General features: G+C 39.5%; 1 protein-coding gene across 4 annotated transcripts in view; it reads left to right on the top strand.

The window, feature by feature from the left end:
- The window catches only part of INVS (inversin), a 145,029-nt gene that overhangs the window by 89,087 nt on the left and 31,870 nt on the right, over positions 1-24,072 (top strand). For all 4 annotated transcript variants that reach the window (XM_061200181.1, XM_061200179.1, XM_061200180.1 and 1 more), the window contains exons 9-12: positions 1,034-1,189; positions 1,965-2,194; positions 6,029-6,135; positions 14,511-14,723. In XM_061200181.1, the coding sequence (XP_061056164.1) occupies positions 1,034-1,189; positions 1,965-2,194; positions 6,029-6,135; positions 14,511-14,723 (706 nt within the window). The remainder of the gene's footprint in view (positions 1-1,033; positions 1,190-1,964; positions 2,195-6,028; positions 6,136-14,510; positions 14,724-24,072) is intronic.

Raw genomic sequence — 24,072 nt, 5'->3', positions numbered from 1 at the left:
ATTTTGTTTTGCTTCCTCTATGAGAATATAACCTTAGCTATCTTGTTCCCTGCTGAATTCCCAGCATAATATTAGTACCCAGTCCACAATAGCTTCTCAACAAATCCCCAGGAATCTGCATTTCATAGGCATCCCAGGTTTGGTCCATGGATCATACTTTATGAAAGAAACATTATCCTAGGCAGTATAGAGCCATAATCCTTAGAAAGAATTGGCCCAGGCCTCTAGACAGTTATCCTGAAAAATTCAGAATTTAGACAGTGATGAATTAAATAGAATTTAAAGAGTAATCTGAAGAGTGATGACATAAGCACTAGAGTGGAATAACGTAGGCAGGGATCAGCGTAACATGAAACTCACACATAGTCAAAATTACTCTTTCAAACCCCTTACCAGAGAGGAGACTACATTCCATCTCACTTTTTTCTCCAGTCTTGAAATGAATTGCTGTTTTTGAAATTGGGCCCTGAGGAAATAGCTGGCTTGCATTTGGAGTCATGTTGTATGACAAATGCACTCAGTGCAGTAAGATACACATACTCTCAGTACCATGTGGGTACACAGACCAACTGCAGGAATAGCACAGGTAACCAACTGAAGGAACAGTAAATTGGAGGTCCCGTCACACAACCCCTCAGGGACATATACTAATTGAGTGGGTTTGTGGGCAGAATTGCCTGCATCATTTAAATCATTTCTCTTTGTCATTTTTTGTTCTCTTACCCTCTTAGAAAGAGGAAAAGATAATAAACTAGTAACTGAGAAGAGGAGACCATTTCAGACCAAGAGGATGGAAAGGAAGAAAACAGTGAGATGAGAAAGGTAGAAGGAAAGGGGAAAAGTGTGAGTAATACATATGAATAGAAAGGAAGATAGAAATCTATAAAAGTTAAAAAATAGAGAATCCTGAAGATTAAATTGCATTTAGCCAAAATGATGAGAAAATCAAGAGTGAAGAAGACACATAGTTAGGATAATAAAAAGGTAAAACTGTTATTTGGAAGTTCTTCACTTTCTTTCGCTCCCTTTTTAGCTTTACATGCTGCTGCCCTTTCTGGCCATGTCAGCACCGTGAAGTTATTATTGGAAAATAATGCTCAAGTAGATGCTACTGATGTCATGAAACATACTCCACTTTTCCGAGCCTGTGAGATGGGACACAAAGATGTGATTCAGACACTCATCAAAGGTTAGTTATTAAGAGTGCTCCTAACAAGTCACTCTCAAAAGGTAGGATTTCTTGCATTCACCTTTTTTTTTTAATAGATTTTATTTATTTATTTATTTATTTATTTATTTATTTATGGCTGCATTGGGTCTTCATTGCTGCGCGCAGACTTTCTCTAGTTGTGGTGAGCGGGGGCTACTCTTTGTTGTGGTGCGCGAGCTTCTCATTGCAGTGGCTTCTCTTGTTGCAGAGCACAGGCTCTAGGCGCATGGGCTTCACTAGTTGTGGCTCACGGGCTCTAGAGCGCAGGCTCAGTAGTTGTGGCACATGGGCTTAGTTGCTCCGCGGCATGTGGGATCTTCCCGGACCAGGGCTCGAACCCGTGTCCCCTGCATTGGCAGGCGGATTCTCAACCACTGCACCACCAGGGAAGCCCCTGCATTCGCCTTTTGAAATATAGCTTTACATGGCAGAGAGCTGCCTGGGTAGGAGGATGGAGGGAAGAGCCTGGCATCAGTAAACTCAAGGTTCACTGCTAGCTCCACCTGTTAGTAGCTGTTCGATTTGTAAAAAGTCACTGCACCTGCCTGATCTTCAGTTTCACCTTATGTAAAAGGGGAAGGAGTCCTACCCTGACCAGCTCACAGGCTTATTGTAAAAATCTGAAGTAGATGATCTACATGAAAGCTTTTTGCTAAGAGTAAAGCATTTAAAGGACTGTTGTTATATTTTTTAAACTTCTTTTTGATAAATGCTCTCTGTATTAGACATTTTCATTATATTTTTGCTTTTTCAGGTGGAGCAAGGGTAGATCTAGTCGACCAAGATGGACATTCTCTTCTACACTGGGCAGCGCTGGGAGGAAATGCTGATGTCTGCCAGATATTGATAGAAAATAAGATCAACCCAAATGTGCAGGATTATGCAGGAAGAACCCCACTGCAGTGCGCTGCATATGGGGGATATATCAACTGCATGGCCGTGCTCATGGAAAATAACGCAGACCCTAACATTCAAGACAAAGAGGTAGAAATTCTAGGTCTTTTTTATATTGTCTGCTCCCAAGTGTTTGGAGCATTGCTTCTTTGTTAACTAAAGTTAAGGAAGACAACAATTTACCAAGTGAAGAGATCACTCACAAATCTGTTAATTAAAAGTGATTTGTATTTGTCCATATTCTCTCCTAGTCCTTGCCTATATATCCGTATATAATTTAACAAAGTCATCATATAGAACGGGAATGGTTTGATAACTTTTATAAAATATATATACATGGCATATGTATATAGGTATATAAATATATATATCATATGATTTTACAAACCACATTTTGTTTTGCTCCCTCAAAATTACCACCAGTACTTTTTCAATCGGTATATAATTTTTTTCATAATCATGGATGCTTAATATTCCAAAGTTCTAAGAGCTTTCTGTTAAATAACTCATTCACTCCTCACAGCAAGTCTATAAAGTAGTTACTATTATCATCCCCGTTTTACAGAGGAGGAAATTGAAGCTCATGGAGCTTAAATAATTACCCCAAGGTGACAACAGTGGTGGGAGTATTGGGGGGAGTCAGGTCCAAGCTATGCCTGTGACCTAGACTTTAGAATTAAATCAGTAACTTACTATTGCTGGATACTTTTTCATTATTTATAGAACGTGTTGCATTAATCATCTTTGTGCATTTAACTTTTTCCTTTTGTGTTATTCTCTTAGAATAATTTCACGTAAGTGAGATTTTTGAATCAAAGTAATGAATGGTATATGAATGTGACTAGGCTCTGATATATACTGTCACACCAATTATTAAAACATGCAGGTTAATCTATGCTTCCCTCAGCTATGTAGCAGTGTGTTGATTTCTCTCAATTTAGCCAATATTGACATATTTTGCTAGTTTACTTACTTTAACTCTTTAAAAATACTAGCATATTATGTTTTCCAAGTCAGAAAATATATTCCCTATTAATTCATTGAATAAGTATTTATCAAGATTGTTACTATATGTGAAAGTAACATAATGAAAAATGTGTAAAATATGGTCCCTATACCAATGTTATTAGAAATGCATCTTTTATACTTTGTTGTACCTTTTACATTTTTTTTACAAGTTCATACATAAGTAGTATACTACTTATATTACTTATGTAAGCTACTTCCCACTTCTGTTAGTTTTCATGTGTATTGTTTTGGACTATCCAAATAAACAATCATGCTATCTGTGAACAATAACATTTTTATTTCTTTCTTTCCAATTCTTATGACTTTCATTTCTTTGTCTTGCCTTATTGAACTAGCTAGGACCGCCAATGCAATGTTGAATAGCACTGGTGATAGCTGACATCCTTAAGTCATTCTGGCTTCTCAGGGGAAAGCTTTAAATATTTCACCATTGAATATGATGTTTGCTATAGGTTCTCTTATCTTTTTGGTTGCTAAGGGTTCTTCTAAATCACAACTAGCTGTTTAATTTTCATCAGATACTGTATCTGCATCTATCAACATGATTATGTTATTTTTTCTACTCTTTGCTATTAATGTGGTGAATTACATTGATTACATTGTCCTACTTATGATATATTTTTGAAATATATGTATTGATGGATTTTTGTTTGCTAATATTATAAGATTTTTGCATTTATGTTCATGAGAGAGATTGACCTATAATTTTCCTTTCTTGTATTGTCAGGTTTTGGTAGCAAGGTTACATTGACCTTATAAAAAGAGTTAGGGAGTAGTCCCTCTTTTCTTATTCTCCTAAAGAATTTGTGTAAGATTGTGTTAAATTCTTCCTTAAATGTTTGGAAGAATTCCCTGCTGAAGTCATCTGGTCTAGGGGTTTTCTTTGTGCAAAGGTTGTTAATAACTGATTCAGCTTCATTAATAATTAAAAGACAATTCAGATTTTCTAATCATTTTCCGTTCAGCTTTGGTAAGTTGCATTTTTTTGAGAAATTTATCCATTTTATTAAAAGTGTCAAATGTATTCACATAGAGTTCATCATAACATTCTCTTTTCTATTTTATGTCTGTAAGACCTGTAATGATTTCCTCTTATTCATTCCATACATTAGTAATACATGTTTTCTCTTTTCCTTTTTTTAAAAAATTTCAGTCTTACTTATTCATGTCTTCAAAGGACTCCAGTCTTTTTTTATTCTCTATATTTTATGTTTTTCACTCTTTCATTGGTATTTACTCTTATCTTTATTATTTCCTGCCATCTACTTCCATCAATTTGATTTAATATTTTTTAAAAGATTCTTTTGATGAAAGTTTAAATGATTGATTTTTTTCAATATTTTTTTTCAGTATATGTATTTAAGCATGTTTCTTATTCTAAGCATGCTTTAGCTGCATCTTACAAATTTGGATAAATTGTACGATCACTATCATTCAACTCAAACACTCTCTGATTTCCATTTTGATTTATTATTTGACCCATAGATTATTTAGAAGTGTATTGTTTAATTTCCAGGCAGTTGGGCATTTTCTCATTATCTTTTTGTTATTGATTATATTGGTTTCCTATTGCTGCTATAACAAATTACCAGAAACTTTTAGTGTCTTAGAACAACACAAATTTATTATCTTACTGTTCTGGAAGTCAGAAGTCCAAAATGTCCTAAAAACCAAGGTGTTGGCAGGACTTCATTCTCTTTGGAGGGTCTAGGAGAGAATCTGCTTCCTTGACTTTTCCAACTTCTAGATGCTGCCCACATTCTGTGGCTTATGGCTGCATTCCTCACAGCTAGCAGTGACTGGCTGAGTCTCGCTCACGCTACATCACTCTGACATTCACCTTCTGCCTCTCTCTGTCACTTACTTATAAGGACCCTTGCGGTTATATTGGGCCCACCTGGATAATCCAGGATAATCTCCCCAACTCAGAGTGAGCTGATTAGTAACCTTAATTCCATCTACAACCTTAATTCCCCCTTTCCATTTAATATGACATAGTTACAGATTCCAGAGATTAGGATGTAGACATCTTTGCAAGGGAGTTCCTTATTCTACCTACCGCACTGATTTGTAGCTTAAATTTTACTGTAGATAAATAACATACTCTGAACTATTTTAATCTTTCAAAAGCTTTTGAGGCTTTCTTTATGTCCCCACACATCGTTGATTTTGGTAAATGTTCTATGTACACTTGAAAAGGGTACTAATTTTGTCATTGTTCGATGCAATGTTTTATATACATATCACTTAGTTCAAATTTTACATTGTATTGTTCATGCCTTCTATATCTTTACTGCTTTTTTATCTATTTGTTCTATCAACTATTGTAAAGATGGGTTAAAATCTCCCACTGTGATTATGGATATGACTATCTCCCCTTTCAATTTTGTCAATTTTAATCCTGTATATTTAGAAGCTGTGCTATTACGTGCATACAGATTTAGGATTGTGATAGCTTCCTCTTTGACTCCTTTAACACGATGAAGTATTCCTTTTTATCTCTAGCAATGCTTCAAGCCTTTTTTATCTTTCATGACATTGAAATGTTTTAAGAATACAGGCCATTTATTTTATAGAATTTCACTCAATTTGAGTTTGCCTAATGATTCATCATAATTAGAGTCAAGTTTTACGTTTTGGGTTGGGATATTGCATAAGTGATATTGAATTCTTCTCAGGGTATCACTTCTGGAGACATGTGATGCCTCTTAACATAGTATTAATTTTGATCATTTGGTTAAGATACAGTCCATTTTCTTCACTGTATACTTAATATTTTCTCTTTTTGTAATTAAGCAATTTGAGAGAAGTGTTTATGTATTTGAGTCAGCATAAATAACTATGTGTCCAAAAATACTGACACCAGATGTACTTGATTTTTCTTTATGCTTGTAGGGAAGGACAGCTTTGCACTGGTCCTGTAACAATGGATACCTTGATGCCATTAAATTACTACTAGACTTTGCTGCTTTCCCTAATCAGATGGAAAACAATGAAGAGAGGTAAGCCATTGATAAAAGGAATATATTGTTGTTCATCTCACATCCTTTCTGCCATATTTAAAAAATCTCAAGTTTAGATATTGGTTCAGAAATAATAAGTATATTCATAAGGAAACACTACACTAAGAAATCCTGAACCAGAAGACAAGAACAAAAGTTCCATGCAGTGTTGATTTAGAATCATGGGATTTTAAAGCTATTCAGAACTTTAGATATTACCTAGGGCAAGCTCACATTTTCCAGATGAAGAAATTAGGGCTTCTGGCTTTTGGCTAGTAGCATCAAGTCAGGGGAGTCCTGACTGACCAGGACTAGGAATTCGGTTAGGCCAGTGGAATGTGTTATATATTCAAGAAGTTTCTCTTGATGAAGAGGATACTATCAGTTAGTGGACAGAGGTGCCACCATGCAGCATGAAAAAATAAGGAGAAACTGAGATGAAAGTTTGGGATTTTAATTTAAATACAGATTTCTTGAATAATATGAGATCCACAGATTTAGGCTGGAGTTGTTGTCCAAGAACCCAGGCCCAATAAAAGGGACTAGACATAGTGTGAAGTCTAAGCAAGAGAGATTCTTGATGGTCTTGGATCTAGGAAGATTCTAGTAATTTGTAGGTAACGAATAAGATGGTAATCAGATTTCCATACCTGAATGCCCCCAGCCCAAGTCTGTGCTTTAGTTTTCATTGTTCATGGGTGCTGTCACTAAAATGGCCCTGCAGTGACACCATCCCCGCACTCTTGGTCACCACCAGCTCTTTCTGTCAGGAGATGGGAAACTCTGTAGGAAAGAGGCTTTCTCTAGGCCTGTGCTGTCTCGGAGGAAACATGGGGCCTTCATCTTTCCCACTTCTTTCAGAACCTTTCCCCATTAGTTATACCTCCATCTGTTATTTTCCAGTTCTCTTTCTTCTGAAGTTTGTCTTCTTGGCCTTCCCTCACACTGTCTTCCCTGCCTCCATTTCTTCATCATCACATTTAGACTGAAATCTGTGTCTGAATGGTCACTGACAAATTCCTAGTTGATAAATCACATGATGTCTTCATGATGTCTTCTCTGCCCACCCTCATTGGCCTTTCTTTATCTCCTTTCTATTGCCTCCTCTTCTTTACCTTATTGAGCCTATATCTTCTCTAAGCTTCTGTGACAGTATATTTTCTTCTTTTATTTTATTTATTTATTTATTTTGGCCGTGCCTCACAGTTTGCGGGATCCCCGACCAAGGATCAAACCCTGCAGTAGAAGCACAGAGTCCTTGGCTTCCCTGGTGGCACAGTGGTTGGGAATCTGCCTGCCAATGCAGGGGACACGGGTTCGAGCCCTGGTCTGGGAAGATCCCACATGCCACGGAGTGACTAGGCCCGTGAGCCACAATTGCTGAGCCTGCGCATCTGGAGCCTGTGCTCCGCAACGAGAGAGGCAGCAATGGTGAGAGGCCCGCGCACCGCGATGAAGAGTGGCGCCCACTTGCCGCAACTAGAGAAAGCCCTCGCACAGAAACGAAGACCCAACACAGCCATAAATAAATAAATAAATAAATAGTGATAAAAATTTTTTAAAAAAAAGAAGCACAGAGTCCTAATCACTGGAACGCCCAGGAATTTCTCCAGTTCTCTTCTTTTATTATTATTATTTTTTTTTTTTTTTTTTTGGCTGCTTTGGGTCTTCGTTGCTGCGCGTGGGCTTTTCTCTAGTTGTGGCGAGTGGGGGCTACTCTTTGTTGCGGTGCGCGGGCTTCTCATTGCGGTGGCTTCTCTTGTTGCAGAGCACAGGCTCTAGGCGCGCGGGCTTCAGTAGTTGCGGCACATGGGCCCCAGAGCACAGGGGCTTCAGTAGTTGTGGCACACGGGCTTAGTTGCTCCACAGCATGTGGGATCTTCCCGGACCAGGGCTTGAACCTGTGTCCCCTGCATTGGCAGATGGATTCTTAACCACTGCACGACCAGGGAAGTCCCCCAATTCTCTTCTAATCATGCGCCTTCTCCATTTCTTTGGCTTCTGTTCCATTTTTTATTTTTTAAATATAAACAGTCTTCAAGGACTGGATCTCTTCTCTCAGCCTATCTCCTTTGGCGACCTGACCAACCACCGAGGCTTCCGCACTCACTTGGGTGCTGGTGAGTTCTCAATCTCTATTTCAGACTCAGCACCCCTCCTTGGTTCACACTGTCCTCTCCACTTCATTACCAGCACCATTGTCTAGATCTTGCCCTCTTTGACTCTTTCTAGGATTATCGCAGTGCCTTACTTGTTTTCCTTCTTTTGATCTTTCCCTCCTTCAATTCGTCACCTTCCAAAGTAGCCTTTCTAAATCATATCGCTAATATAATGGTTAATCATGTCATTCCCCTGTTCAAATGCAGTCTCGTCTAAAAAGATTGTTCTGTCCCACATTCATGTGTCCCAAACTGTGTTCTCCCTACACTGTGAATCTTTACAGCACTTGGCACATTTCACATTATATTATGATTTTATGTAATCTGTCTTCCCTATTAATGGAGAACTCCTGAAGATCATGGTCATCTCTGTATTGCTCACAGTGCCTTTCATGAAGTAGATGCTCAGTAAATAACTGTTGAGTTGTCAAATCAGTGTTTTCAGGCTCCTAGTAACATCACCCTGCTTCATACCAGCCTTAGAAACTTACGTGGAATTCTTAGAACATGTGCAGACTTAGATAAAGCAGATTAGTATGCCTTACTTTGGGAGTGATATGTAACAGGGAAGAGCTAAATCGGACTCCACATTGGATCTGTTTCTTTGACTTTAACCTTTGCTTTTCATTCCTTTTGTTACTATAATCATACATAATGGCCTGCCTCAGGGAACGCTGCCCACCTATGAATGGCTGCAAGAAAAAAGAAACCAACACATGCCCTCACCGAGGCTGGCCATTCCAGGAGATGTTTTGCAAGACTGGTTGCCCTTTTATTTTACTTCCTAACTGCCTCTTCCTCTCTGATTCTGTAAAAGAAACTGGCATCCAGACCCAGATAAGATGGTTTTGCAGAGACACTAGTCTGCCATCTTCTCGGTCTGCCGGCTTTCCAAATAAAGTATTCCTTGCCTCAACACCTCGTCTCCGATTCATTGGCCTGCGGTGCGGCGAGCAGAGCAAGCTTGGACTTGGTAACAATTATATAAAGAACTCACTGTCTCTATTATAGTCAAATGACAATTGCAAAACAAAAAAAGACTTGAAGATTTAGGCATTTGGACATTTAAGGAAACTGGAAAGCCAAGTGAAATCCTCAAGCCTGAGGTTTTGACATTAAAACAGATATGTGAGGGTGCTTAAGGTTTCTCCCTTTGAAACCCTGAAAAAACAAAAGGGAAAGATAAGGATGTATTCTATAACAGTGTTTACTGCTTGACTGCTATTTTTTAGGAAACAATTAAAAAAAGTAATATTTTGTAATTCAATTTCCATTTATATGCTAACCCTTGAATTTCAGACCTAAGTAAACATGTGAATTAAGGTGCTTACTGCCTGCTGGAGTACACATATGTTAATTACAGACCAAAAGACCAAAGGAAAGATCCTCCTAAGTGTACTTGCCAGTCTACAGATAAAAAGAGACAGTGGCAATATCCCAGTCTCCTTTAATGTTTCATCAGCCATGCACCTTGATGTACAAATGTCGGGACTTGGCACTGCCTTTTATGTTTATTGACATTCCAGTTTAGGCATTCTACTCATTCCATCAGACCATTCCCACATGGCAAGTCCAGTTGAATCTTGTCTCTTGTCTTTATCTACATTGTTTCTTGACTGGTTACCGTCAATGTAGTGCTAATTTTTACTTCACATGCATTGACACAAACCACTTGATGTGCACTGTATAGACATAATTTTTGCCAACTACTGCTGATTTTCAGTCAATAACTATCTGACAGCCATACTCTGACATAGATGGGAGTATTCACATTACTAGAATGTTTCTAAATTGAGTCTGGGATGAAGAAAAATTCAATCGTAATAATCACAATATGGTCAGTTGCTTAAACACTAGGTATAGATGTCAATCTTAAACCTTGCTAGATATTTGGATTGTGTCTCCCTGAATCAAAAATTGACTGAGAATTGTAATTTGAATAAACCAATTGTTAAAAAAAAAAAAAGACATTTTTGAGAAAATCAGGAGAACATGTATTTAGAGTGGGCATTAGATCTTACTAAGGAATTCCTGTTAATTTTGTTAATACAATGACATTGTGGTTATGTTCACATTGTTTATAGATGAATCTAAAATGCAGAGAGATTAAATGATAGGAGCTCTGGGATTTGCTTTATTTATTTGTTTGTTTGCTTATTTATTTATTTATTTGCCACGCTGCTCGGCTTGCAGGATCTGGCAGTGAAAGCACCATGTCCGCCAGGGAATTCCCCTGGAATTTGCTTTAAAATACTTGAGCAAAAATAAAGAGGAAGGGGATAGATGAAGCAAATACGGCAAAAGATTTGCTAATTATTAAATTTGGGTAATGAGAATATAAAGCATTATTATGCTATTCTCTTTTGTTTGTGCTTGAATTTTCTCATAATAAAAATATAATTTTTTTGTAATAAAAATATTTAACATATTTGAAATGCAACTTTCCATCCACAAGCAGCCTGAGAGATCTAGTTCTTCTTCTCCCCTTCCTTTCACCTTTTACAGATGAGGAAATAGAAGCTCAGAGAAGTGAAGAGAATGCCCAGGGTCACACAGGTCTGCTGACTTCCAGTTCAGCATTCTTTAGGGTATATTATGCCCATGTCATTTCTTTTTGTCATATTTGTAAGTAAATGCATAATTTGGGCCTCATTTTCATAAGCCATATTTTGATAATACTGTTTGTATACTATGTGAAGGACACTATATATTAGTAATTATAGAAAAAATGATCAAACTTAGTAAAAATACATATGTTATTTGCATGTTGATTTAGAAGCAGTTTCATTCTATAGTAGACATATATATTCAATAATTGATAGATAAATTATGGAAGGATTACTGAACAGAGAGTCATGTGATTTTAGTCATCAAGATTTTGCAGGTAACTAGTAACTTAACCTTCAGTAAGTTGCTTAATCTTTCTGAATCTGTTTATTCATTTATGAAATGAAGGTGTTAAACTAAACCTCTAAAATTCAATTCAGCTCTACTCTTGTGTGGTTCTATGACTCTGATGATTTTTTTCTATTGGGGAAAGTACAGTCATGAAAGGCTTTTTTTTTTGGCTGTGTTGGGTCTTTGTTGCCACACACGGGCTTTCTCTAGTTGCAGCGAGCGGGGGCTACTCTTCATTACGGTGAGCGGGCTTCTCATTGTGGTGGCTTCTCTTGTTGCGGAGCACGGGCTCTAGGCACGCGGGCTTCAGTAGTTGTGGCACGCAGGCTCACTAGTTGTGGCGCACAGGCTTAGTTGCTCCGCGGCATGTGGGATCTTCCCAGACCAGGGATCGAACCTGTGTCCCCTGCATCAGCAGGTCGATTCTTAGCCACCGTGCCACCAGGGAAGCCCCTGAAAGGCATTTTATTGATAGACTATATAGTGAAATTTGTAAAAGTTCTTCTGAATTTACAAAATGCTATTTACGTATAAATAATGTTTTAAAGTTTATATAGGCACCTCTACTTTATGGTCTTCTGGTTTCTGAACAGTAGTGGCAGATCAAGCTGTCCTAAAATGGGGGTTCCTTAATTTTAGCATTTAGGACTTCCTTCTGAATTTATAGTTTCCTTACTAAAGTGATCAAATCACCCTTTGCTTTTACTGAAAACCTCTTCCTTTTGTATCTTACTGTGACTGTTAGGTGAGTTTTGAAGAGCAAGTTTCTTTTCTATAATAATTGGATGATTTTCTGTGTCTAATCATGCATCCATATAATCATCATTTTTCCACCTCACCAATCAACTGATTATTTCCTCCCAACACCTCTGACCCACTAACTCAGCAACAGTCACCCAGAGGGATCCGATCGGGTGGTTTTTCAGTAGTCATAAGTACTAGTTTCAGTCCTATGCAAATAATATTCGTGATAAGTGACTGTGCTATCACCAGCTGTGCTGCAGTGTATGTCCTGTAATATCAACAATCACAGCTGACTTTTATGAACTGCTTCCTTCTTGCCAGGCACACTGCTGTCTTCCTCACATTGGTTATTTCATTCTCTCTTCATGCCAAGTCTGTGATTAGGAAAAGCGCAGCTTAGAAACACCAAGTAAGTTGGTTAGGAAGTGACAACCATCATTACCATTGTTGGATGGTAGAATTTGGGGTGTTTACTTCAAATTTTTGTACTTTCTGCATTGTTTGAATTCTTAAACTATATGTCATTTTTACAAAGTAATCATTTTTCTTTAAAAAAGGAAAGCATACTTGCAAAGATATTAACAGTGGTTAATTCTGAGTGTGGAAGTATAGATGACTTACTTTCTTCTGTGTATTTATCCAATTTGTTTTATATTTCCAAAAGTAGAGAAGATTTTTTTTTTTTTTCTTTTTTTGCTGCATTGGGTCTTCATTGCTGCACGTGGGCTTTCTCTAGTTGCAGCGATCGGGGCTACTCTTTGTTGCAGTAAGCGGGCTTCTCATTGCAGTGGCTTCTCTTGTTGCGAAGCACAGGCTGTAGGTGCGCGGGCTTCAGTAGTTGTGGCTTGCGGGCTCTAGAGCGCAGGCTCAGTAGTTGTGGCGCATGGGCTTAGTTGCTCCGCAGCATGTGGGATCTTCCCGGACCAGGGCTCGAATCCATGTCCCCTGCATTGACAGGCAGATTCTTAACCACTGTACCACCAGAGAAGTCCCAAGAGAAGATATATTTTTTAAAGTAATCTGCCTAAAATCACACATCTAGAAAGTAGTCAGTTGAGATTCAAATACGTAACTATATGACACTAATACCCATCTTTTCTAAATAATATATTTATCAAAAAGGTATGCACACTGTACAAAATTTAAGGGCATTTAGTAAAACTAAGTGTCCCACTTACCCCCATCTCTGAGACAACTAGCTTCCTCCCCAGAGGCATCACTGTCACCAGTTTCTTGGGAAACTTCTAGAGATATATTTTACATAGATAAGCACACAGGGATGTGTTCTTTTTATATCAGTGGAGCACACCATAATACTGCTCTGTTTCTTACTTTTTTCTCTTTTCCTTCATTGAACAAGTCATCCTGGAAATTGTTCCTTATATATGCATATACCACAATAATGGCTGCATTATGCAGACGACTTTATTACATGGATGGCCTGTACTTTATTTAGCCAGTCCTCTGTTGATGGAATTGAGGTTGTTTCTGTGCTTCTATGAATATCCTCGTACATACAGCATTTCACACAGGAGAGCAGATCTGTAGGATAAATGCCTGTTAAGTGAAATGGCTATGTCAAGGGCAGATCATGAATAATTCCTGTATATCGTGCCAAAGTGTCTCCCTAAAGATTAAGGTAGCGTATGGAGAGCCTGTCTCCCTCCACCCTCGCCAGCAGAGTGTGTTATTAAACTTTCTGATCTTTGCTAAGCTGATCATTAAAGTGCTCACTCATGTTAGTCTTAAATTGTATTTCTCTTAAATGAGTGAGGTTGAACATATTTTTATATGTTAAGAGCCACTAGTATTTCCTGTTTGAAGAACTATCTTTTATCTTTGTTATTGGTGTTTTTGCCTTATAAATATTTGTTATTTTTATGTAGTTGGATTTATCAATCTTAAGGTTTCTGACTTTTTGTATCTTTTTTTGGAAAAAACTTTTCACTCCAATATTTTAAAAAAATCTTCCATGATTTCTTCTAGTACTTTCATGATTTCTTTTTTTCTTTTTAATATTTAGATCTTTGCTTCATCCATTTTGGAGTGAAATGTGATGTAAGAATCTTGTTTTTTCCAGATGGTTGCCCAGTTGTCCCAACTCTATTTAGTAATCCATCCTTACTGTGGTGATTTAAAGGGCCATCTTTATCATAGACTAAATCTCTCCATTTGGAGGTATATTTTTCATTTCATAAGCATTAACTATCAGTAATCACGGGCTCAAACTTATGAATCTCACGGAATATTATTTGCAGTGCTTTTTCCAGATAGGAGCAAGGAATTACTTGGAACATGGGGAAGAAGAAAAGTGATCATGTGTTCTGATTTGTGAGCAAGTTAGCAAAACTGAGGAATAGACATGGTCAGCAGCACAAAGCACCTGACCCCAGCTTCACCCTTGTTTTGTGTGCATCAGGGAAGAAAGGAACAGTCCTGGAGTACAGAAGATAGCTTTGCCTGAGGAATATTTCCACATCTTAGAATGAGTTTTCCTTCTGCTGCGTAATATTGCCAGTTTAACTGTGCCCTGAACTACATTCTGACACTTAAAAAAAAATCTCCCTGCTTCAGGTACACTCCCCTCGATTACGCTTTGCTTGGTGAGCGCCATGAAGTGATCCAGTTCATGTTGGAGCACGGTGCCCTGTCCATCGCAGCCATACAGGACATCGCTGCCTTCAAAATCCAGGCTGTCTACAAAGGGTACAAGGTCAGAAAAGCTTTCCGAGACCGGAAAAATCTCCTCATGAAGCATGAACAGTTGAGAAAAGATGCTGCTGCCAAGTAAGTATGAGATCTAGGGACTGTGTTCTCACAACTCAGAGTCAACGTGGAATGGGGCACAGTGGTGGGAGTGGCCAAGAGAGAGAATCAGGAGGGAATCTGAAATCACTGTGATCCTTGTACCCATGTCACCTTCCCCCTTCTGCTCACCAGCCCTTCAGAGGACTGAGGCTAACAGGAAGGATAACGGCCTAATCTCTACTTGGTGGCTGTTCCTCTAGGTTAGTCCTTGACCTTCTTACTCTGGAACAAATCACCGTCACACCCACCCATGGCAAGGAGTTAGGGGATAGGGGTGCTACCTGCAGTAAGCTACGAAGGGATAACTGGTCCTCTCACCTTTCCTACCTTTCCAAAAGAAGCTCATGCCAATATCTAGCCTACTTTCGCTAGACTAAGTCTAGTTTTGATTTGATTGAAGCAACCAACTTGCATAAATAACTTGCTTTCCCCCACCTATTCCTTAACAAATCTGTACTAAGTAATGTAATTTATTCAAGAAATATTGATTGAATTCTTACTACACATACAAAACTCTTGGCTTGAGCCTAAGGAAAAAATAGTACTTGCTTCGAGGACCTCATACTTTTTTGGATAATGATATATAATATGCAAAATAGTCATTTTTGCCTATTATACATTGTGATTATTTTACCATAAGTAATTGATTCTAGATTATGCCTTGGTTTTCCTTTTCTTTGATACTTGTTTTGGGTATTTTAAATAGCAAGAGAGTGTTGCGTTAGCAGGTATAATACCGAAACCTCTGATGAGAAAGATACGGATGACAGGCAGACTCTTGAGGGATAACTTCCTGAATGTTTCCAAATCTTGAGTCCTTCCAATTCTTGAATCCTACCATATCTTGCCCACAAGGAGGAAGCATAAGTGTAATAAATAACAGTTAAAAATAATAATAAAAGGCAAGATAAACTATGTTAGTAAGAAGTTGAATACCACTATGAGCTGGAATGCTAACCATCTTGTCAATCTTCAAGACAAGATTGACAGAAACACATCATTTTCTGCGACTCTGAAGCTACTGAAATAGTTGATATCTTGGGAAGTATTATTTTGCACTCTTCTCATAACAAGGCTCTTTTCACTTTTACCAAAGAATCCAGTATTAACCTAAAGCCTCTACGTGCCTCTTCTGCAGCCTTCTCATAAAAGTTCTCTGCATGTGAGTGACAACTGTAAGTGGGTAATACATGTGACAAATTATCCTGAGTTGCAAGTAAACATTCTCTGCAAGGGAAGGAATATTGTATTTCCGACTACTGATGTTTCTATAAACTCAAGTTTAATATGTGAGAATCCACTTTCCGAATTTGAAGTCATATCTACCTGAATATGAGGTGGGACTCTACAAAGCTACCATGGCTGACTTTGCATGTTCCCAAAAAGGAGTGTATTGATCCAAACACATTCTACTTTGTTACTGGAGAGAGGGGCCCCAGAGTTCTCCTCCCCCCCAAACTCCCTTTCCAGTGGAATAGAAGGATTGTGGTTAAGTGAAAAGGAGACCTGGGTTCAAATCCAGCATCTGATATTTACTTAAGATGAACTGAACACAGCATTTCTCTCTCTGGGCCTCAGTTTCTCTATCTGTAAAACATGACAAATTAGACTAGCTGATTTTAGGCACCCTCCAGCTCAGTGGAAACTCCTGTCTTCATTGTTAGTGACCTCAGCCTCCTCTTCCTCTCCTTTGCCAGTGATGCTGCCCAGAGGCTGTATGCCTGGGGCCAAGAGTTCCAAGTCAGTGTACGCTGGGAACTGAAAATACATTTATCAGGAGAGCTATACGGAGGAAGGGGTTTCACATAATGCCATGCTTAAAAAGAGTAGTCGTTTGCAGTGTTTTTTCCCTAACATGGCCTTTTGTAACTCCAAGCCCAGAGGGTTTGAACCGACAAGGAGATTTAGGAGACATCTTTCTAGTCTAACCCCCACCTTCTACCCTTTTAGTTGTTATCCTGATTAGTTTCAGTGTTGTGAAAGATAGGCCCTCTTCGTTCTTAATTCTTAGTTTCTGAAATTGATTTTTAAAAACACTTTTAAATGGTAGCTGTGCTTACTGTGATAATCATTGAAATTACCAAAACTGAAAATTTCGTGTACTTTTTCTCAGTCACAGTCTTTCCTTTATTGGTCCTCATTATTGGGAGTGAACAAGTTTCTTACACTTCCTAACCATCACCTCCTACAGACATTGTAGCATAGGTCTCCAAGAGAAATATTTAAATGGAGAAGTAACTGATTTAAGTTGTATTAATTTTATTTCTCAAAAGTTATTTCTGAAAATCTGAGTCAGTGTTTAATTTTGGTTTTAGATTTGGTTTTAAGAAACAGACATCAGAATGTTAAATTCAGTCTTTGCTGCTGCTGCCTCATTGGCCCAGGCACATCATGTTGCCTCAACGTACCTTTCCCTATTTCTCACGTTACGATGGCAGAAATCACCTTCCTTAAAGTAAGGATGTCGAAGAAACTGATTAAACTTAAAGGGATTACTATTTTACTGGTAGAGAAATTGGGAGAGAGAGAAGTTTTAGTCATATTTTCTAAGTCATTTTTTTTAGAAAATACTATTTAGGAAATACCTATAATCCATTTAAAAGCACTTTACAACCCATACTGCACCTCCTATGAGGTTGCCAAAATGCACGTTACTGTAGTTTACCTGCCAAAGCACAGAGTTGAATGCACATGAAAATAAGACTGTGTTTATGCTGATCACTCTTATTCCTTGAAGCTTCCTTTTTCCCGGGTTTTTATTTCACTCTCTAATCTCAGATCTCCTCTAAGTCCCTGAACTCTCCCTTCTCACATCTTCTTAATTATACCATTTCCACACTGAGGTCAGCACTGCAGGCTAACTCCTTAGACTTCTATTCATGCTGTACTTTTTTCATTGAAAACATATCTACTCTGAAAACTTAAATTACTTCATCTCTGTAGATAACCCTTTCATCTCTCTCACATCTTGAGCTCCTGGAACTCTAATCCCGAATCATCCGTTGCCTACCGGGCATTTCCACTTGTTACTTGCCAGTATGTCAGATCATTGGACATTTCCATTTGCATGTCCTGTTGTCACTGTCACTTCAGGCTCACTGTGTGAAATCTACAACTCATCTCCACAACCTGTCTCCCCTGGCCTCCTGATTTCCCTACTAGTGCTGCCGCCGCTGATTCTGCTAATTCCTCCTTCTGAAATGTCCTTTGCTTCGGTTCTTCTGTCCCACTGCTCTATGGAGGCCATCATTCTTGAATACCATCCGTGATACTACATCAGACCCTTCAACATTTGACTTCCGCTTATATCTCCAAGTCTCATTTCTCTCCATTAGTCCCACCCTGCCACCCCTCACACTTGAGGCCTCAGCCATCCTGAACTTTCGCCACTTCCTCACTTACCACCACGCTTTCGGGAGACCTGAGCTTCCTTCTGGCTAGTGTATGAGACTGAGTATGACTCTTAGAGTTACATAATCAAGTCCAGTTTGGGTCACCCACTTCAAACTCTTGTAATGCCAAAGTCCCTCGCATGGGAAGTTGTGCTGTGTCCTCAAAAAGTCAAGTGACAAGTTCTGTGCCTCTCAAGCAGCACATTTCATTAGTGGGCAGTTCTGTCTGGCAGAAGTTCTTTTCTCCCTTTTGATCTTGAGCCGCCCCTTGAAGCAAAAGAGAAAAGTCTAAATCCTTTTCTATAAACCAACTTCCAGATAATGAAAGAAGGTGCTCGTGATACTCGCACTCGTACCCCAGCTCTCCTTCTCACTTTGTAGTAGATCCCCTTGCAGCCAGCTCCCCAGACATGCTCAGTTTGTCAGTGCCTTTCTTCAGGGTTGACCCATAGGTCTGAGTCTTCTGCTCATCCAGTGGTCTGATCCATGGGGAACCACTTCCATGGTTCTACTCCATACCTTCCCACTTCCCTGAGCCTCAGCTTCTCATCAGTCAAATGAAAAGATTTCTTAGTCCAGGACAAGCTTTGGGGCTCCATGAGTGCCCTGAAACTGTAGGCAGTATCATGAGCACGTGAGCATTTGGTGGTGGCGGAGAGGATCTTTGGATTTTTATTACATTCTGTAAGAGGGTTCGTGAATCATAGAAAGAATTTTTTTTTAAATCACACTGAATGATATCTGAGGTTCCTCCCAGCTCTAACAGTCTGTAAGTCAAAGGTCCTAAAATGCGTGACATTTTCTTATTCCCTCGAGAGGAAGTCAAAGACCAAATATTACTAAGCCTGTTTTTCAGCGACAATGAAGAGATAGAATCTGACAGACCCCCACATACAATGCAATACCACCTGAAAAGGTTAGAGCTAAACCTTTTCTGTCTGGTGAGGTAATCAGTTTCCTCTCACTGGAAATGTTCCAGCAGAAACTGAATTGTCATCTCTCCAGGATAATATATAAGGAATTTTTAAAAGTATATGAAGAGCTGGTCTCTCAGATCTCTTCAGAGTCAAAGATTCTATGAGAGCTGTGCCCTCCCATCTGCCTGAAATAACCTTTTCTCACATCCCTCCTTTCTCATTTTGACATTATTTCTATGTAGCCTTTTTTTCTCTTCTAGTTTAATTAGTCTCCCACATCGTCCCTTAGCTCTGGGTAGATATCTCTATTTCAGCATGCATCACATCTAGAACTCACTATCTGCAGGAAGTATGGGTCTGATTCCCCACTAGGTTGTCAATTCCTGGAGAGCAGGGATTATATTATGTACCTCCATACTTCTAGTGCCTTAGAGCCCTTGATATATAGCAAGCATTTAATATGTGTTCAGTAACTGCTCCTACAGTGGGTCTAAGACTTTACCTAAGTCGTTCATCATTCTGGGCCTTAGTTTCCCCCTCTGTCAAATGGAAGGGTTGGACCAGGTCCTCTCTGAGGTCTCCTTCAATCTCTGTAAGTGGACCAATCACTGTAACTTGTTTGCCTTACTCAGGCAGCAAACACATTTATGTACCATTTATCCTCATAACACACACTGGCACTTGTATTTGTGCATTTGGTTTTCCAGCTCCCTCCATATTTATCATGAGCAAATTACCATTTGACAGGTTTATGATTTTAAAAAGAAACCTAAGAGCAAAAAGGTTTATCACTGCATATACTTGAACATTAGACCCCACTATGTGGCTTCTCCAGAGAGTTGTATTTGCCCAGTTTTGCCAAGAAATTAATTCTATCAGACATTGTAGCAATAAGCAGGCTCTTTCCCACTCCATGAGCATTCAAGTTGCTATTTGCCATGAATACAAGACCTAAGAGAGGCTTGAGAGGTGTGGTTAAAATGGCTTCTACAGAAAAAGGATTTGTGTGGTTTCAACAATGAGCATTTTCTGAAAATATCAACAGGCCCAGCCCTGTAGCTCTTAGATGGCAAGGCACTCGTGCCACACCCAGGTTTCTTCACTTCTAACCAGATGCAGTTGCAGCTTAACAGCTTTACCTGTTAATAAAAGTAATAATGATTACTTATATTAATGTAGTACTTTATAGCTTACAGAATTCTTGTACATTAAATTTGTACAAAACCCAATGAAGTAGACAGGGCAGCTATCCTTAAACCCATTTCATGCAGGGGAAAATAACGCAGAGAGATTAACTTGCCTGAAATCACACAGCTAGTAAGGGACACATGAATCTCAGTCTTACCCAAAGCCAGGGCTCCTACCATTGCTTGGTTCAGGGGAATCAGCCCTCCAGCCATGCTTATGCTAGAGGCTCTCTCCAGATGCCAGCACCATCTGACAGGCCAGCATGGAACAACCGTGCTTCTTTTTCCCGACTTACATGCAACATGTAATTGTTGGTGGAAAAAGTCACCAGGCCCCCAAGTCTGCTTTTGTCCTAACTCAATGCTTTTTCAGTTGTGCCGTGTCATTTCCAGTGATTGTTAAGAGAGTGGTACTAAGCCACCAGAATCAGTTCTGCAACATAGTTCAATAAAAATCTTCTTATTATTCTCCAAGCAACATAGCAGAGCATACCAGTATCCTCCTAAATCCTTGAGAAAGTTAAGAAAACTAGTTGGCCCCAAGCCTACACCAGGACGATGAACAAGAATGGCACTAGGGCAAAGCTGGGTTAAAGCGGTACAACAGCAGGACACACTAACTTAACCTCCCTTTTCTGTGGAAACCATTTTAATCACATCTCTCAAACCTCTCTTAGTCCTATATTCATGGCAATGGCAACTTGAATACTCATGAATGAGAATGAGCCTGCTTTATTTCTGCAGTGTCTGACAGAATTAATTTCTTCTTGTTAAAAATTGACAACTAAAACTCTCTGTGGAAGCCACATAGTGGGGTAGGGAAAAAAATCCATCAACTTCCAGGACTTAAACTTTCCAGGCCCAGAGGCAGGTCTGTGCCGTATTGTGCAAACAGACGCATTCAGTGCTGAGATGCTGAAGCCATGGAGCATTCAAGTCTTTGAAGTTACTGCCTTTGATCTGGTTCTCTGCACATCAAGCAATCTTTTGATCACTTGGTTTCTTACTGGCCTTTTTTTTTGCAGTGGTTATCTAGGCTTCTCATTTGCAGAAGTCCCCATTCTTGAGTCTTAGATCTGGCTTGGGAGGGCTCCAGGGTATATCTCTGACCCACAACAGCCCTTCAGAGATTTGCACCAGCAATGTATGCCTTGGGTCTTTTCTTCCCTGGGTGAAACAGCCCCGTTCCTCCAGCCCATCCTTTGGAGACCCTCTTTACCCTGTGGTGCATAGGACCCAAAGCAGAGGTTGTCAAAGATCTGATCCCCAGTTGGCTTTCTTACATTTTTATACTGTGAGCCTCTGGGGAGCTGCAAAAATTGCTCTAGAAGAGACAGTACAAACCAGACTAATTGGTAGCCCATCAAAAGCTGTTGTCTGGCTGATTTCCCTTAAGATAATAGAAAAAAAAAAGGGGGGAGGAAAATGTGGGACTAGTTTATACATTAAGATTCTGCTATCTTAATAAATTTCCTGCTAAAATATTACTTGCTGTGTCATGGACAGGATTTTTTTTCTCTTTAAATTTTCATGTAAAGTAGAATAACATTGGTTCTTTTTCTTGTATTTGTTTGCTAAACTTTACAAAAATAGGTCAAGTGTACAGCATGGCCTACCATGAAGATTAAAGATCTTTGACATTCTGTAATAAATTAGTTGGAGAAAAAACACTTAAATTTTAGGACAGTTATTGAGTCTAAGGGTTCAGGACTAAAAGCTATGCTAGAAGCTAGCTTGAAATGCTGTTAATGGTTACTTTAATGTAGTCTTACCACTTTCTTCATATGACCCAATTCACTTTTTTAAATGATAGAAGAAGACTGAGTAAAATTTTAAAAAATGATTTGTGAGATGAATTTTACAGGAAGAAGTAAAGCTGCTGAATTCCAGCTCAGCTCTGTGTATAGAAAGTTGTTAGCACGTAACCTTGGATAAGTCACTAAGCTCTCTGCCTCAGTTTCCTTATCTGCCAAATAAGTGCATTGCCCTCATTAAAGTGAGATTCCTTCAAGTTCTTACATTGTGAGCAGTGGTTCTGGACCTTTTCCCCCAGGGAAACACACAAACACACACGGGATCATATTCTTTTCTGAGGAGCTGTATCCTCTGTGTGTGTGTGTGTGTGTGTGTGTGTGTGTGTGTGTGTGTGTGGTTGCTTTTTGTTTCAAGGCAGCAGTACAGATAAAATAGGATGCAGCTTATGCATAATTCCCAGTTCTAATCCCTTTTCCTCAGTGATCACTACTTTTACATCAAGAACCACAGCTCTGGAGATCTGCACATTTGTGGGCTGTGTGCCACCTGGAAGATTTTTTTAATGCAAAATGCATCCATTTTTAAAAAACATTAATTTACTTCTATTCATCAGCTGAGTGTGTAATTATATATTCTCATGATTACATTCTTTCTCCCGAATCTGCTTACTGAGTTCCACCGAAATGAAAAAATAACCCCTTGCAAACCTCCCCCTCCAGGAAAGTCTTCAGAAGGCAGAGCTCCCTTACCTACTGGCCATCTTGATCACTCTAAAAGGCTAGATCCCCTGTTTGTCCTGTGACTGCCCTTGTGGGAGGCCCAGAAAGGTCTTCAGTGACAAGGTTTGCCCAGGGGCTGATTGCACAGTGGCTTCTTGGAATTGAAAAGGAAAGGGGTTTGGTGTCCTAAAAGAAGGAGAAATGACTGCTCAAATAACAAAGTCTAGGTTATCACCTCAAAGCCTCTTTTGATGGCAATGATATCCGTGCAAATGCCAAGCCAGGCAACCCCACACGCCTGTCTGTCTGAAGGACCAATATATTCTCTTAAAGCACTTCTGTTCATCAGTGCTAGTAAAAAGAGCAGCTCTCCCTCTGCCTGCCAGGAGCACAGCTATTAGATCAATTAGCAGCACCTCAGCCACCCAGATGCTTCCACCTTCTTCTGAAAAGCAGCCTTCTCACAGACAGATCACATTGAAATGGCACTTGCTAGCATCCATATGAATCCCAGGCACTGAAGATGACAGGCTGTCCAGCTCGCCTGTCGACTGCAACGCAGTGCACACAAGTGTCAGCATTTGGCAAAGCCTGTAACAAGGCCAGAGTCAAATGAGAACATTCGAGCTATACAGGAGTCAGCACGACCCATCTGACCACTTTCTCTGGGATTGCACTCAGTGGGAACCTATCAGAGAGGCAAGCTTGGACCCCAGATCAGGGGCTTCACCACACAGGATGAAAGACCTTCAGAAGGGGAGTTAAGGGACTTCCCTGGTGGTCCAGTGGTTAAGACTCTGTACTCCCAATACAGGGGGCCAGGGTTCGATCCCTGGTTGGAGAACTAGATCCCGCATGCACACCGCAACTCAGAGCCCGCCTGCTGCAGCTGAGAAGTCCACATTGCCACAACTAAGAAGCCCGCATGCTGCAATGAAGATCCCGTGTGCCACAACTAAGACCCGGCACAGCCAAAATAAATAAATATTTTTTTTTAAAAGGTGGTGGGGAGTTAAGTTGAGAAGGCTTTATATTAAAGTGTGACTCAGATATCTGTCATCTGGGACTTTCCTGTTCCTTGAGATATAAATAAGCTTTGCTTCAGATTGCACAGTCTGTGGAAATCTGAATTCTATGACTTCTTGGGGGCTTGGGGTCTCTGCCTCAGCTCTTGGTCCCATTTCTGGGACTGTAGCCCTACAACTTGTCAGGTTGCCTATAAAAAAGCATGTATGAGCATGGGAGGCCTTCCGAGAAGCTGGTGTCATTGAGGAGACTCACATTGTATATCCTCTAATGGCATAGTTAACAGGCCACACGAGACTTTCCTAGTCTCTTAAGCTTTGCTACTCGGGGTG

This window comes from Eubalaena glacialis, chromosome 9 (assembly GCF_028564815.1).
Source record: "Eubalaena glacialis isolate mEubGla1 chromosome 9, mEubGla1.1.hap2.+ XY, whole genome shotgun sequence".
In the NCBI taxonomy this organism is placed as follows: Eukaryota; Metazoa; Chordata; class Mammalia; order Artiodactyla; family Balaenidae; genus Eubalaena; species Eubalaena glacialis.
Note: the sequence above shows the minus strand (reverse complement) of the source record. Positions and strands in the feature narration are given on the sequence as shown.